Source organism: Dermacentor albipictus, chromosome 3 (genome assembly GCF_038994185.2).
Source record: "Dermacentor albipictus isolate Rhodes 1998 colony chromosome 3, USDA_Dalb.pri_finalv2, whole genome shotgun sequence".
Taxonomy (NCBI): Eukaryota; Metazoa; Arthropoda; class Arachnida; order Ixodida; family Ixodidae; genus Dermacentor; species Dermacentor albipictus.
The window spans coordinates 47999950-48017242 of record NC_091823.1 but is presented as its reverse complement, the minus strand read 5'-3'; the positions used below and the strand labels follow the sequence as shown (position 1 = coordinate 48017242).

The 17293-nt window shown below is 44.7% G+C and overlaps 1 protein-coding gene across 10 annotated transcripts in view; it reads right to left on the bottom strand.

Annotated features, from left to right (window-relative positions):
- LOC135898145 (microtubule-associated protein futsch-like) overlaps nt 1-17293 on the bottom strand; it is a 397845-nt gene that overhangs the window by 18226 nt on the left and 362326 nt on the right. For 3 of the 10 annotated variants that reach the window (XM_065426907.1, XM_065426909.1, XM_065426908.1), the window contains exons 2-5: nt 9625-9734; nt 8413-8579; nt 3869-3987; nt 1962-2129 (exon numbers count right to left, since the gene is read on the bottom strand). In XM_065426907.1, coding sequence (XP_065282979.1) covers nt 1962-2129; nt 3869-3987; nt 8413-8552 — 427 coding nt within the window. In that variant the 5' untranslated portion in view covers nt 8553-8579; nt 9625-9734. Of the gene's footprint in view, nt 1-1961; nt 2130-3868; nt 3988-8212; nt 8344-8412; nt 8580-9624; nt 9735-17293 lie in introns of those variants that run through there. The other 7 variants (XM_065426915.1, XM_065426910.1, XM_070535414.1 and 4 more) reach the window with 5 other exon arrangements.

Genomic DNA, 17293 nt, shown 5'->3' with positions numbered 1-17293 from the left:
GTTTATTCGCTCGTATACAATGAGCCGACACAATTGAACCATTTCACAAATGTATCCAGGCCGTCATTGATCATGCACCATTGTCTCAGAGAGGAAATGTGAAGTTTCTGAATGCTCCGATCCCCCTTTTTTATATATTATTACGCTATGAACGTCCGCTTGCTTGTCAAAGTGGGAGGTTGTTTGGGTGGAAACACCATGGTCGACATTAACGCTACTTCTCTGACGATGCCTTATCAAAATTATCCACCTATTTTTCCTGGACAGCAAGGACTATTTTTCCGCGATAAAGCAACTCGTTGCGTGCCAGCCACTGGGTGGAGCATCGTGTCTGGAAGAGTCGCGTTGACTGTCATATCTCAGACCCACAGTAAGTCTGAAACAAGATTCAGAGACAAGGCTTCTGTGCACAGAAGGCAGCATCTTGAAGATTATGTATACTAAGGGAAACTCCTGCTATGGAAATTGCGTTTATAAGAGATGCCTAATTCAGTTGTGGTCATACGCAATTTAATAAGCAGTCCGAGCAAGGCCCAAACGTAGGTTTGGTTTAGATCAGCGTGAACTTTAACTCGTTTACAATTGTCTATTTCGCATTGCATATGCCACAGAGGGCATCATAAACAGCCTTCATCAGTTTTCATATAAAGTCTTATTAGAAAACTAATTATTAGATTGTTAGTGCAAGACCATCCTCGTTACACAAAAGTAGTGCTCCATTTACTTGACTGCCATCCACAAATGTCCCGCTTGTTTGGCTTGAAGCTGAAGTCAGTTGTACATTTGCACCGCGTTTGCAGTGGCCATTGCAACACCAAAATTTTTCAGAGTTTCTTAACCGCAGCGACCGCGAAAGAAATACCTGTTTGCAGGAAATATGCTGAGCTACACTAATGCTTTAGCTATGCTAACTATCACGCCTAACCAGCGTCGTTCAGCTAATCGTAACGAGGCGACTACGTAGCGTGAGAATGCAGTGAATATTCTTACAAGAGCTTGTCATGTAATAATAACGATATTTACGGTTACTCGCAAAGATCGAAAGAACCGCTTCGCGTGCAAGAGGACCGTGGTTCGAATCCCGGTGCCGGGCAATTTTCCACCGGATTAAAAAGAAATCCGCATGTTGATAAAATTGCACAAACAGGCCTGGAGTGCCAGCTGATCCCGTTGACCAGAACCGGTAACGCACCCCCTCACCAGAGCAGGATTGGCCACTCTGGTGCAGTACTTGGCCACAACTTCCTATATGAATACAACAAAACCGGGTAGTTGGAGAAGTATGGGAGAGGCTTTTGCCCTGCAGTGGGCGCAATCAGGCTGATGATGATGAAAATATCTGATGACATGAGGAAGTATCGAAACAACATATCGGTTTCTTGTACGCAATGAATACGAATCCCTTGTTTATATTTGGGAGCAGGGATGTCGTTTGCAGTCGAAAAGCGCCATCGTGAAAGACTTGATCTGTGACTTCAAATAAGCCTCTTCCTTTTTTGTAAGTGCCGCTTCTAAGCATTGTACAGTTGTTCAACTAAGATTCAAATGAATACCAACTAGCAGCAAATGAACAAGTAGCAACTGCACAATGCCGAAGCTTGTATACCTTGCGCGTACACTTTCATCGCAGGAGCCACTTCTACAATTTCCGCGTCACATACGCACCGACTGCGAACATGAGCGCGCTGAGTCAGCTTGCCAAAGTGCGATGCAGCGATGCTCGTTTCAAACTGATGGGAAGGGTTCACTAACGACAGCATCGTGATAACGTGAACCTCCCTTGCCAATAGACAAAGCAAGGAAATTGCAACCCGCACATTAATTTCAGCCAAATAAACTAACGCCTCGCGTAACAGCCGCGGCGGAAGCAACAGGTAACACGAACTTGATATTTAATTTGCCATTATCAAAAAAGTACAGCGACAGTGACAGACGCTATCGTGACGCGTGTGTCATCGCACCGGCGACGCAGCGCGGCTGAGCCTCGTCGGTGAGGTGCACGGGCGTCGACTCCGGGCACTGGCAGTTGCCGGTGGAGGCCCGCTTGCCGCGTTTGCAGACTTGGCCCAGCACTCGCATGCAGTCGAAGTCGTCGGCGCAGCGCTTTCCGGTGGCGATTTTCGTGGTAACTGGGAAAAAATGCAGAAGAAAGTGTGCCAACCTGAAGGAGCACTGCCGCTCCTTCGTACACGTAGCGCGTGATAGACAAGGTCGGTAATAGTGACCGGGACACACCGCCTCGTCGCTTACTGACGTACACTTTGCTACATGAATACGTGCACCGCACAAACACACACACGCCACCATTCCGATTTCATATTCTCAAAAAAATGCGAGTTCCTTTTTTTTTCCTGATAGCGCGACTGACGACTTCGACAGACGAAGTTCGCCAAACTTGAGCGCAATGAGGATGACAACTGAGTGCCGTCCTCAGAATTTGTGCCAAGCCGATATGCCTTGCGTACTCACTAGCTACAAATTATATTTTGAAATAAGTGCAGTAAAATAATTTACTAAAAAGGTTATTAAGCGTAATTACAGTAGTTATTCAATCAATTATTTCTATATTTAGCAGAAGTAATGGCCGCCTCATCGAGTAATTTAGATCAAGTGTTGGAATTGTGCTATCCGATACAGGCAATTTACAAAAATTGGCGCAGCTAAAAGAAGAAACAGCTGGGCTCATTCTTCCCGCACGCAAGCAACTGCCATTGCGTGGCACACATTGTCCGCGAAACATATCCGTAGAGTACAGTTTCGAATTAGAACCATTAGGCAGTTATTTACAACGCCAATTTCAATGCCTAAAGCATCGTGCGCTAGAATTCGCTACGTTAGTCCACAAAAAGTCACCCCGTGTACTGGGCTCCGTCGGCTTGCACTGTAGCTTTGCCTTAGAAATATCGTTGTCAAGGAATTGAGCTCTTTGAACAAATTTTGACGAACGAAGACACCGGAAAAATATATTTGAGACGGCCGGCACAAGTGTGCTAGCATAGGGAACGACAACGAACAAACGGAAACACTGCAAAAGATGGGCAGAAATCGCCCGAACAGTAGTAGACAACAGGCATAAGTCCGTTCTCTGACGTCACCCGAGCAGAGCTCACAGCCTCCCTGTGGAACTCTCTCGGTGCTAATGGGAAACAGCAATTACGAACAAAAAGCTTCGTGAATTGAGTCCACGATGTCTAAGACAGCCCTGCACTTGAACATTTTGCAGACAGGTAGGCTCTGGCTATGATTCTCGAAGGACTGAACACTCATTTGACCACCATTTCCTTTCCAATTCTTGACTTGCTGTTCTTTACTGTTCCTCACTCCATGTGCCGTATTTTTTTTCCCAAAATGGACTTCTAACACCTAGGACCTCATGAATACGAAACGCTTGCACTGTCTATAGAGGAGATGACTATAAAGTTTTTGTCTATTACCGTTGACTGCGCACTTATTGGCCATCTTTTCAGCTATGTGAAATATGGGGAGCATTTTGTTACATTCCTTGTGCACCTCGCTGGAGAATACAGAAGCTTTAACATCTAGAACGGTTTATCAGTCATAAAACGTGGCTGCGCCCGAAGTATGGAGAAGACGATAAATTTCTCACGCAATCAGCGGAAAGTGACAGCCACCTCCATGAAATATTCTTCAACGGTGTGGCGAAAAGCTCTAGCTGGCTGCTGTTCATTTCTCTTGCGTTACAACACGGAAACGGCGAAGGCAGAAATAGACAAAATGAGAGCGCATTTCTAGACTCGTGCTATGCTGTTTATAGCGCGAGAAGAGAAATGGAAGATCCTTACTCTGTTATAACTCGAAGCTGAGAAATACCTGCACGTTTTCAGGGTTACTTAGGAGGGCCACTTACAATAAGACGACAATGGAGTGGTCGAGGGCTTGGGCATGAACAGAACCCCTTGTCTCGGCCCTCGTCTCACGTAGGGGTTTGGTTTCCACTGATGACTTTCTGCGATGTTGGTGTGGAGGCTGCGCGGTAAATGAATTCATTAAGCCTAGCTGGTAGCGAATTCACCGTTCCCTAACGAGCCCATCCCACACGTCGAAGCTAGAATTCATTTGTACTGCGATTCGCGTAGCATGAAGCAGATACGTTTTGGTTCTGGTTCTTACTATCATTTAAATCGAGCATGTATAATACGGACGCGTATAACGCGTCTGAAAAGCAGCTGGTTTACGCAGGTCACGAAATGTAATTAACAAAACGATCGTCAAGTATACACGTAGCAAGGAATTTTGCACATCGCCCTTTTGGCAATCTGTTGAACTTCGCCGCAACACATCAGCATAACTCAATGAACAGCATTACGAAAAATCAAAAATTATATTTCCAAAAGATCGACCTAGTTACAGCAGAGTTTTGTTAGGAACATCGAGAGGGTACTTCCTTCTAATATCATATGTATTTAGGACACTTAGTCGGTATTGGTGTTGAGTTATCCCAGAGGTTTTCTCCTGACCCCAACACTGCTATAAAGTAGCTGGGCAGTCAGGATAAGTACCGCAAATGCGTATGTTATTAGAAGGAAGTACGATTTCAACGTTGTTAATTGAAACTTGTTGAAACTAGGCCGATCTTTGGAAATATACCTTTTTGTATATGTTGCAAGTTCAGTTACGCCAGTGTATTACCGTGAAGTTCCAACAAATGTTTCAAGGGGAACTGTCCAAAACTTCTGGACATGTTACTGTAGAACCGAGCAATACTGAATTATGGAGCCACAAAAGGAAGAGACAGGGGTGCTTTGATTCGGGTGGGCTGTAAGCAAAGATACATTCAGTTATCGGGACAAAGAGCGAATTAAAAGGTCACGGCTGTGGCCACCATCGTTGGTATTGGAACTGCAGTTAAATGTTTTACAGCACAATACATGCGGATAAAAAAATCAAATAGCCGTTCAAACCAAGGCTCTAGAAAATCTAAATCTAATGGCCTTCATGATGCAGCAGCAGTACTTGACTGGGAGTTAAATTTACCTACATATATTGATTTTGAGGCTTGCATTTTTCCTACATAATTTCGTGCGAACTGTTTATATTATAAACTTGACACGTGCCTATATTAATTAATTTTCAAAACAAATTGGACATAAACACACGGCTGCGGTGTTTCCACAGAGAAGCAAACTGTCCCCATATTTTATGCAAGTCTCAAAGGAGTTATCAAATACTTTGAAAGCCAATCAGCCTTCACAATTCAACTGCCAAGTTACTTCACTATTCAACTACCTGCTCATCCCGCTAAGTAACGGTTATCTTTCGCGCAAATGCGTTTATATAATTCAGAGGACTTCACTGCATGCCCTCAAGTCTTGGTGAAAGGCCGCGCGTCGGCTACTGTGGCCATAACACTTAAGTTCTCAGGGTAATGCGACACTTTGGAAGATTCATTATTGTGTTTAATGAATTAAAAATGCTAAAGAATTAGATACCACGCGCTCCGCCGCACACATAACCATAAAGTCACACGTGTGCGCCTACACAAGCGTTGGCCAGCTCTCTGAGCGACACGGTGGACGTTATGCATACGCAAATGTTGTCACTTTGAACTACAGTCCTTCGAGCATGGCCTCCGAGATCATGCCTATAGCATGAAAGCCGTGCTTCGGCAAAAAAAAAAGGATGCTGCAAAAACATCCATACCGATACAAAACTGACTTGCTTAAACGAAGAAAAAAATGAAGAGACGTTTCTAAGCCCACACGAATACGTGCATTACTGAGCTCCTCCACCCAAAATCATGTAATCGATGTTGTAAAGAGTTCTATGAAAACATGTCAAAGAAGTTCCTAAAATATAGTATGTGTACTTTGAGCACTTTTTGTTCTTAGAACACCTGTGAGCTCGCAAACGTGACTGGCTTTCTTTGACGCGGTAAGTAAGTGCGGGTCTGCATGCCATCCGGAGAGGCAATCATTTATCATACGCTTGGTAAGGGTTGTGACAGCGCACCCAAGACAAGAACAACAGAAGGAATAAAACAACGACACGGCGCTCTGTCGTCGTTTTATTCCTCCTCTTGTCCTTGTCTTGGGTGCGCTAACACAACCCTTACCATGAATCCCAACCAACTGGCCCAACTAGCCATTCCGATGCAGTATATCATACGCTTAACGACATTTAACGTTATATGCTTGTGCTTTCTATTTGCGACTAGTAAGTTCAGCGACCTTGCTACAGCATTATTCATCAACCGTGAAAGAGTAAGGAAACTAAAGCTATCTCATAAAAATGTGGTACTGAAAGATTTTCTGTCTTATATTAAACCATATGGCACAGCGCCATCCAAACCAAACACCCATGTCGGGCATTGATATTTTGAGAACCAAAATGAGACGGAGACCGGTTCTGCTCTCATATGCAAGCTAAGACTTGTTAGGTCAACAAGTTCGTGCCTCGAGCTAGCGCTCGGAAGTCCCAGCTAAAAAGTGATTTACCGTTAGCACTCTCTGCGTTTCAGTATTTAGGTCCTCTAGACTACACAGATTCATTCGTCATCGTGCGTCAGCTGGCGGGGAGGGCCGCGATTCTTCGGCGACAGACCACACCTTCCATAATTTAGGGTTCACCAGCTTTCGCCGAAATTTGCGGAAATTGACGAGGCTAGGTATACGGGCAGACACCAAGAAGGAAGGGTGTGGTGCGCTGCGTTTTGAATGGCTGGCACCTATTCCCCCATCACGATTCATCAAGTCGACAGCCGCTCAGTTTTCAGAATCGCTTGTCACCCCCGGCACGGAGCTGTACGCTGTCTAAAACTGAGAGAGCCAGCCACTTGACTTTCATCGCTTCTCTACGAATTGTGAAGCAGTCGGCAAAAGCGTCCCTTTTGGTAAAAATAGAATTCCCCTTGCGTACGCCACAACTGCTCTTTTGGCGGTGGTTGTTGAATGCGGCTGGCTTCAAAAAAAAAAGTATACCCGAGGCTGAGTTCTGCATTCTATTCATTCATGGGTCCCTTCATTCCCTGCTGGCTGTCTTATCTAATATCAAATCGTGGTTAGCTAACACACACTACACCACCATGTCTTTGGCTATAAATCAATGCAATCAACTATAAGCACAGCTTTGTTCGCGGGCATATCAATTGTGTAGCGAACACTGCACCACAAATAATGCGATTGCTTTCTTACTAAATGTGAGATTTATTCCCCCTTGGTAAAGAATTCCTTAAGTGAAAAGGCAAACATAAATCCTTCCTGTATGTTTATGGGGATAGAATACATCTTTTCATGGAAATCAAGTTGTGCTTGGCGTAATTATTGGCAAGGCTAAAACAGTTAACACGTTGTCACAGAATCAGCACTCAAGAGCAGGCGATGCATGTGCGAAAGGTGTTTAATTTTGTTCGCGCAACAACTCGTAGCATGCAGGGGTAATGGCATCAAGCGAAACGTAGCAATGTTCATGAATCTTGAGCGTCTGAAGTGCTGCCGGTGGCAGATTAAAGGAGAAGAAACGAACAAGCCTTAAGGCTCCCCCTACACAGAATGGCGAAACAAATACCGGCCTAGATTTAAAGTTTGCTTGAACTACCAAGGCAGCTGATTCAAAGCCAGAAAAGCCCGAAACGCGAATGGCATGCAGTACAGGACAGCCCACCCACCGCGGTAGCCTAGAGGCTAATGGATTGTGCTGCCCTGCTCGAACACTGGTTTGACTCCGGACGCAGCGATGATGGTGAAATTCGATGAGGATGAATTGAAAAAAAAAAGCCCGCTTGTGCACTTGGATTTAGGTGAGCGATAAAGAACCCCGGGTGGTCAAAATTCACCAGGAACCCTCCACTACAGCATGCCTCATAATCACATCGTAGTTTTGGCAAGCAAAACTCCCGAATTCATTTATCTAATTGCCCGACAATACGTCACTAAGCCTCGAGTTAGGTGCTAAATATACAGTTGAAACATCCAGGGGTAAAACTAGGTTTATTGTGCATGGTGTAACGACGCCTAATGACAAACTAAAGGAGGGTTACCACATATCCCGCATAAAAACAATTTATTTCTTTTTTAAAATCGAACTAACACAATATAAGATAAGGATGGTAGACGTATTTAGTATATGTTTCTTCGTTTTTTGTCTTTCTTTCAATGGCGAAATACACGTTTTACAACTTGCATAGACCAGTGCGTGATACCGTTCGACGAGACATCCTTCCTCACAGTTCGAACCACAACTTAAAAGCCTGTACCTTGTTTCTTATTGAGTCTTCCCTCGCAGGGTGACACGCCTCCCAACGCGCGTTCTCTGCACAACCTCACGCCACTGCATCGTCTCCGGTGGCTTACGCCCGGCGACGAGGGGTCACGGCCTCGGAACAAAAGCCCTCCCGCCCATAAGTTGCCAACGTTACTGACCGGCGCGCGCGAGAAGTGGTCGCGCCGCCCTTACTTGTGAGGCACTCGTTTGAATTGCTGAGCATCTGTTGCCAGGGCGGCCGCCGTCGTGGAACCGGCGATGCGCCTCGGGTTCACGGAGGCCGGTTGCGAAAGCGCGGCGAGGACGACGCACAGGAGGCGTAGGCGCTGCATACCTTGCAACGGCGGGGGTGGACTTCACTGTAATACCGCGCGTGTGGGTCACAAGCAGGCGGGCGGTGGTCTCGAGGCGCCGTAGCGCAAACGGTGTGGCTAGCATCAGCACGAGCACATCAGAGACGCACCATCTGGCCACACACACACACACACACACACACACACACACACACACACACACACACACACACACACACACACACACACACACACACACACACACACACACACACACACACACACACACACACACTCGAAAGGCCTGTTGGCTCGAGAGTTGGCCAACATTGTTAGCAGAGCTCGCGCGCGCCGTGCTAAATCGCTCCAAAAAGGGGAAGACGTGTCAAAGCTTATAAACTGCTAAGCTCCGCAACTTGAACGACGGGCCGATGACGTCACGACTGCGCCCTTTGGTTTTGACGAAAGGGGACAGGTTCATTGGGCAATAATTTTGGAGATGGTGAGGGAGAGTGACCCGTTGCGTGGGGTTCTCTGAGCCTTTAACCTTACGAGAGGCACTGCTTCTATTATTTCTCGCTTTGTGTATGCGTCAAAACAAAAAGTAACAAGAAAAGCGTTAAAAAAAAGAAAGATACCGCACCTGCCTTAAATTTGTGTCCGAAGTCTATGGAAGACATGACGTTTTTCCACCAGCGTCATTATCGTGACTTCAAATTAATATAAGAAATTGAAGCTGAAATTTAACCTTACATTAATTGAAGCGACGAAATCATTGTGAAACTGCTATTTTCTTTACATAGGTCACAAGCGCTACTTCGTGTGTATACATATAATCTCAAAGCAAGTACGTGGGCGATAATTTTGGCTTACATAACAATTGCTGCAGAGTCGTGGTAACGCCGCTTCTCTCAAGCACGCATGTTGTTGCCTTCTATCTGCCTACGCTGGACAGACACAGTGAGTTAGAGACGAGGTTGTAAAGGGAATGGACTCTTCCTCCAACAGCCCTTCTGGAATTGGAAGAGTCCAGCTCCGGGGGAAGAGCAACACAACGGAGCCGAGTAGTGGATTCGTATAATACACGTCATCTGCTTGCACAGAAACTCACCGGCTCACGGGTTCTTTAAATCCAGGCCGCCGAGCCGTGGAATAAATCTTCCTGGCTGCGCGTGGACGCAAGCTGCCGCTGCTTCTTCTTTCTCCTCGTTTGTCTTTTCTCTGTTAATGATATTACGGCGCGTGTGCCCAGTCAAGGCGAGTCATAAATTACTCGCACATATCGCAATGATACATCTTGTTCTTGTTTTTCAACAATGGCTCATATCCACTACGGAGGATCGGCCACGAAGCAGGCTGTTTTACAAGCGTTTTTTTGTAAATACGATTGTAACCAAAGCAAAACTCAGATTGTAAGAGCCTGGCCCAAAGAAAAAGAATGTAGAAACGAAGAAACGAAAAAAAAAGCGATAATGAATTTGGAGGTAAAATAGTTAAGAATGAAGACATAAATAAAATGATCCGCGGATAATTTTGAAAATTTATTGCAGTAATTAGTTCGTGTCTCCACTAAAGTAAAGATGTCAAGAAAAGCATGCCTGTGGCTGAATCGCAGTGAATACGCTCCCAAGGGTAAAAATGGCTGACGAACTTCGCGAGAGCCTAAGTTGGCGATAAGGAACTTCTGAAAGTTTTTGTCTAAAGTATCTCCGATCTAGCACGAACGGTGGGAAAGAAGACCATTAAGGTTACGCAACAAGATAAATGTTAAAATCTAAAAGGAGTGTGTCTGAAATCTTCACCACGTCATGCTTTCATTTTTTTTTTCGGTTTTGTAATACATTAGCCGTTGGAAACACTTTTCTGAAACCGAGACAACCTATTTTAGTGCGCTTTCAGTGTCAGTGCGCCCGCCACGTGCCGTTGATCGTCTTTTTCACTACTGTTATTTCGGTGGTCCATATGCACGCACGTTTTTTTTTTACGTAACATCGCGAGCACGTGCACCCGATCAACTTTTCTGTCACTCTTCTATAAGCTGGTTGAGAAAGCTTCGGTATCCTCATATTACGAATTACAAATAGCACGTCTGTCTGGGGGCCCTCACTAATATGCGTTCACGGCCGCGACGGTTCGTCGGGCCTCCGATCTTCCGGCTTTCCGCGTTGCTCACAGGTACCCGTTCCAGCAGCACTCGATTGGCTCAGCACCATTTTTTTTAAACGTAATTTGCACACGTGCCGTCCCCGTATCAGCAATGCTGGTGGAGATGTTGGGTAACGCGGCTCTCGAATGCAAAAGCTGCGTCTATTAACACGCGTGCTCCTTAGGATATACTGACAGCCACATCGAAGCGCTCCGCGCCTGCCACCTTGTCATCGTGGGTAGGTTTTCAACGACCACGTGAGCTGTACTAGGATTTCCAGAGCTCGCTTCCTTCGGTGCCCTTGAGAAGGAAGGTTCACCGTAGGGCGCTCCTATTTAATACGTGGGAATGGAGAAATCACCTTTTTCTTGGCATTTTCTGCACTCAATTTGGCGATGTTTGCAGAATTTCGAAGAAAGAGTTAGTCTACTGACTTTAGCCAGTAAATGTTCTTTGATGTGAGCAGTCGATTCATCACTTTCGTACAATGTTGTTAAAATCGCAATATTCAAAAAAAAAAAGAAGAGAAATTGAAGCATGAAGCTTATACAGCTGTGCAATTCGTCAATAAAAAACGATATTGCAATTCTGCCAACTGAACTTATCGAGGCTTCTAAGGCGGCCGAAAGTGTATTACACGTCGCTCTGAAGTATGTCAGATATTTCTAAAACTGGCATCACCTTCGTCAAGATATTAACAAGTTTATCGTTATTCCCTTCATTAATATTCCCGCTATCGGCGAAATTAATATTTCCTGCAGAACGAAGACTTCCCTTTAGCGATTTCCAGTTACGTCTGTCTTGTAACAGTTTACCCCATCTTATCCGTGTGAACTTCTTACTTCTCTGCCATCTTCGATTGGTATGTACCGCTCTTCAATGAGCATTTTTGATGCCAACTTAGGTCACTCGGTATGTACCACTGGGTATGTGCCACTCTTCAATGAATTTCTTTGGCGCCAATTCCGGTAACGAAATCTGACACTTAGTATGGGCCGCTATTGAATGGCAAAAAAAAAAATACAATCCTTTGAACTTTGTCCGCCGCTCGGCCGGATCGAACGCGCGTCATTATATTCAGACGTGTCTGACTTTGGCCATGTCTGACTTTGCGTGTCTGACTTTGGCCAATCCAATGCCTGTTTTTTTGTAAGTTCATAAGAATCTAATCCATGATTTCTTATGTGCCCTTATTTTGGTCTAGCTAAGTGACCGGACTTTGTTTTTGCTTTAGTGCGCATATGTGACTGGACTTTGTGTCGCTGGTGTTTCTGAGTTGACCTTCAGTTTTAAGTGTGGCATTAGTCTACTTACGTGACTGGACTTGGTGTTTTTATGCATTGGAGTTGACTTTCAGTTACAGTGTGACATTGGTGTAGTTACGTTGCCGGAATTTGTGCTATGATTTCTCTATATTTGTTACGATGTATTCTTTTTTTCTAAATCCCTTTGTGAAAAAGAGTAGCCGGCGCCAATTAAAGGCGACAACATCTCATAAGTATACATAATAATAATAAAAAAAGGCTTGTCTGTATGTTGATTCACACAAGCGCCACGCGCGGATTTGGCGGCGACGTCGTTCAATGACGCAGCGCGTTGAGTGGGAGGCGCGATGGAGGAATCCGACTGTGTGCGCGCCTCATACAAAGCGTGTCTCGGCGTTGGCAACGCTGTGCGTCGACACATTTGCTTCAATGGTAGTCGCATTAACGTCGATATTCATCGTGAGATGAGTTCTGCTGGGATTCTTCTTCCCCCCTCTTCATGTCAACCAGAATATCGGCTGCACGCGTTTGATCTCCAATCCACTCCGTTGTCTTCCTCTCTCTCTCGACGTTACGGCTAATAATTTTCGGCGGGTTGCTCGTCGCGCCGACATTCCCTTCTTTTCAAGCTTCAAGCATCTGCCCCGTTATAAGCACCGATATAACGCAACAATTATAAACTTTTTTTGTTTCTTTTCAGAGATATAGTGTTATAAACTGTTTGTCATTATTTGGTAATGCCTGCTGTACGCGCTCCAGCCCAATTTTATCCTTCTGTAAGTTTCCTTCTCGTGCTCCGGGCTCCCTGTGGGTGAGTGGCCTATAGAAAACCTAGCCTTACACTGATTGTAGAGGCTGACTGCCAATCACGAATTATCACTCTTTTTCTAGTCTATTGAATATTACCTTAGCCTTCTGCATATGAATCTTCAGAACCATTCCTAGAATTCGTCGGCTCCACTTAGTTTGTTGCAGGTCACATCTAGCGTTGATTGAATCTTACTTATAAGAATGCAGTGCACGCAGTGCTTTGGAGAGAGAGAGAGAAGTGGTTCTTGTGGGGAAGGAGGAAAGGCTAGCACTATTTTCTGCAACCCATGCGGGAGCACGGCTCAGCGCAATTGTTCACTGTTGTCTGGTACCTTTCACAGTCGGTATTTGCCTACTTATCTTGTGAATATTTAGGCTAGCTGTGAAACCTAGATAGTGTGAATGTTTTCTATCTCGTAAGATATAATATATCTGTACTGTACGCACAGTACTTGTGAAATTCTAAGATTTATTCTCCTGTTGTGGAAAGTAGTGCTTTCATAACTTATGGTGCACGAGAGTGTTTGTGTGGTTTTAAGGAAGTCGTTATTGATCAGGGAGCTCAGCCTTTATTTATTCTAGGAACTTATTAAGCGTTATTTTTTTATTTTCTCCGCACATTAGAACATAAACACATGGGTATACTTTACAAAGCCTTGGTGGAATGACGCGCTGCGAGTTTTGTAATGTAAGCCGCACAACATACAACAAAATACACATTTTTCTGTCGTAAATGCTTAGATTGTACAGTAAAAAAAACTACCTGAGAAAATGAGGCGGAATCAAGCAGAAAAATATCAAAACCAAGCAGCACAATGCGCCGGGCTATTTTTCTTACAGACTTTAGCACAGGCACGTACCCAAGGGGGGGCCCGGGGGGGCCCGGGCCCCCCCCCCCCCCCCGAAATCAAGTGGCATACCCCCCCCCCCCCTCCCCACCCACGCCACCACTCCTCACACATTCCTAAAGCGCCGCCAGATCAATGTTGAGACTTCGCAGCGGTTCATCGGTCAACATTATGCTGCCTTTTTCACTCCTTTTAGATGGCGGTAGTTATCGGCATCTCTTGTATTGTGAAGGACCGTTTTCTCGTAGATTTCCACACCCACGCGATTAAGTCGAGGTGCGTTCAGTTGTCACCATTTATTCAACCATCACGCGCATAGCTGCATGTTGCTTATGTTAGTTCAACCTTCTTTGTTTAGGCTGATCCTGGGACCAGGAGAGGGATGCGGCTGTTACTCAGCTGGTCTGTACTCTCATGGAACGAGTTGCGGCCGAAGAAAACACCAATTGCGTTTAACTTATCCCTTTGCTTCATTGTTTCCTTGAGTTACGGCTCGCCGCAACGCTGGCAGATGCCCGGAACCATATACACGTGATATGGGTTAGATAAGGTGGGGAATAATGTGAAAGAGCGTCCATCATGGAACCCTGCAATAACCCTTAAACCCATAAGCAAGATGACTGTCGCCCGTTACCTCGTCTGTTTTTCCCTAACTGCACAGCACTTTTCGTGCAAAATTGGCAACTGGAAACGAAAATCGCAAGGGGTTGAGAAATTAAGCGATCTACTAAGGGAGAGAGCCAAGGCAACAACAAAACTGCAAGCAAAAGCGAATAATAAAAAAGTTAACCGTTGTTAATGAGAGTATTTATGGATCAACATCTTTTTATTTAAAAAAGAAGTAGAGAAAACGCCGCCGGAAGCGGAGAACAATTACGTGTTTTGAATGACGCTTCTACAGTTATCGGTCGAACCGCCTCACGTAGCCACTTCTCTGCTGTGCTTATGTGGGCGTTTTTCTAACCTTTTGCAGTGAGCGCAGTACGTCTAGAATCGCAGAGTCCTGCGCTCTACGTGGTTGTATGGGACTAGCGGCCGCACAGAGTTACGCAATTCGCGGAACTGTCAAAACTGATCAACAAGGCGAAAATAACTGATATTCGAAACTATAACATGAGAAAGACTGAAAAAGCCGTAAAAAATGAACGCAGCCTGAAATCAGTAAAAAAGAAACCTGGCATAGGACAAACCATGATGTATGCACTAAAAGTCAAGAAGGATAACATCATCAGCAATCTCGAAGATCGAGATTGCTGATGATGCGGAAAAAGCAGCGCAAAAATTCTAAGCTGACCTGTATACAGTACCCAGAGGAGTCACGATAGTTCACTTAGAAAAAGTAATGAACAGGATACAGAAACTCTCCTATAACTAGCGATGAGGTCAGAAGGGCCCTGCAAGACATGAAACGATGAAGAGAGGGAGGATAAGGTGCAATAACAGTCGATTTAATCAAAGATGGAGGAGACATAATGCTTGAAAAACTGGCGGCTCTTTATACGAAGTGTCTATCGACTGCAAGGGTCCCAGAAAACTGGAAGAATGCAGACATTATACTAATCCACAAAAAAGGAGACGTTAAAGAATTGAACAATTATGGGACCATTAGCTTGCTCCCAGTATTATATAAAATATTTACCAAAATAATCTCCAATAGAATAAGGTTAACACTGGATTCTGTCAACTAAGGCAACATGCTGGCTTCAGGAAGAGATACTTTACAATGGATCACATCCATGTCATCAATCAGGTTATCGCGAAATGTGCAGAGTACAATAAGCCTCTCTATGTGGCTTATATAGATTACGAAAAGGCATTTGATTCAGTAGAGATACCAGCAATCGTAGAGGCACTACGTAATCAAGGAGTACAGAACGCTTACGTAAAAAGCTTGGAAAATATTGCTACATGCGTGAGGTATTTGTTTGTTTGAACGAGGCGCGTAGGCGCCATCACTCCAGAATAGAGGAGGAAGAACGAATTGGGCTCGCGCTGTGAATGTAACCGGTCAGCGCTGCAACCGTTGTTGTAAATATAATCTGTAAATAGTTTCTCGTCTTACTGACTCGTCTTTCGCGTTAGAATATCTACAGAGGTTCTACAGCTACCTTAATTCTACACAAGAAAAGCAGGGAGATACCTATAGAGAAAGGGGCCAGACAGGGAGACAATTTCTCCAAAGCTGTTTTCTGCGTGCTTAGAAGAATTCAAGCTATTAAACTGGGAAGGCTTAGGAGTAAAGATCGACGGCACATATCTCAGCAACCTTCGGTTTGCCTATGACATTGTTGTATTCAACAACAATGCAGACGATTTACAACAAATGATTGGAGACCTTAACAGAGAGAGTGTAAGAGTGGGGTTGAATATTATTATGCAGAAGATGAAGATAATGATAAATAGCCGGGCAAAGGAACAAGAGATCAGGATGGCCAGTCGGCCACTAGAGACTGTGAAAGAGTACGTTTACCTAGGTCAATTAATCAGAGGGGACCCTGATCATGAGAAGGAAATTAACAGAATAATAAAAATAGGTTGGATCACATACGGCAGGCATTGCCAGCTCCTGACTGGAAGCTTACCATTATTATTGAAAAGTAAGGTGTGCAATCAGTGCATTTTGCCAGTGCAATATGTCCAGTACCAATACGTTTGCCAGTGCATTTCCCAGTGCATTTTGCCAGTGCATATGGGGCAGATACTTGAGAGAAAGTTAAGGACCACGCAAAGCGCGATCGAACGAAGATTGCTAGGCATAACGTTAAGAGAGAAACAGAGTGGTTTTGATCAGAGAGCGAACGGGTATAGACGATATTCTAATTGACATCAAGAGGAAACAATGTAGCTGGGCAGATCATGTAATGCGCCGGTTAGATAACCGTTGGACCATTAAGGTTACAGAATGGGTACCAAGAGAAGGGAAACGCAATCGAGGACGACAAAACACTAGGTGGAGCGATGAAATTAGGAAATTCGCGGGCGCTAGTTGGAATCGGTTGGCGCAGGACAGGGGTAATTGGAGATCGCAGGGAGAGGCCTTCGTCCTGCAGTGGACATAAAACAGGATGATGATGATGATGATGATGATGATGATGGTGGTGGTGGTGGTGGTGGTGGTGGTGGGCCCCCCCCGAAAAAAAATCCTGGGTACGTGCCTGCTTTAGCAGTAATTAGCGAAAGCATGCGGGACGAGATTGTACTCTAGATGGTCATCAAAAATTTATATAATTCCGAAAAAGTCTTGCGGCAAGTAAAAATAGCACGGACATTGCGCGTGCTGTAGTATAAAAGCTTACTTCTCTCCAGGCGCAAAAAAAGAAAAAAAAAATGAACGTCCACGTCGGACAGCTGAGATGCATAGACCAATCTAATGTTATGAACAGAAAAAAAGCGAGAAAAAATGACTCAGAAAAAAAATGTTTTCTTTCACACGCCCTCTTTGAAGAGCTCGTTCTATTATGTAGCATATATCTAACTTCGAATAACCGCCATTTGTGAAGAGACTACAATTACACCACTGCTGAACGGTTGACAAAGGTATGAACATCAGCCTAAGTGGCCTACCAAGTTTACGGATGCTTGTTTTAGTTCTCACATGCAAAATATGAACGCACAATTGAACTCAGCTATTCAGTCTAATCGAATACCTAATGTACACGAAAGAAAGCGCCGTAAAAGAATATAAATATAGTGCTGTGCACGCACCCACTC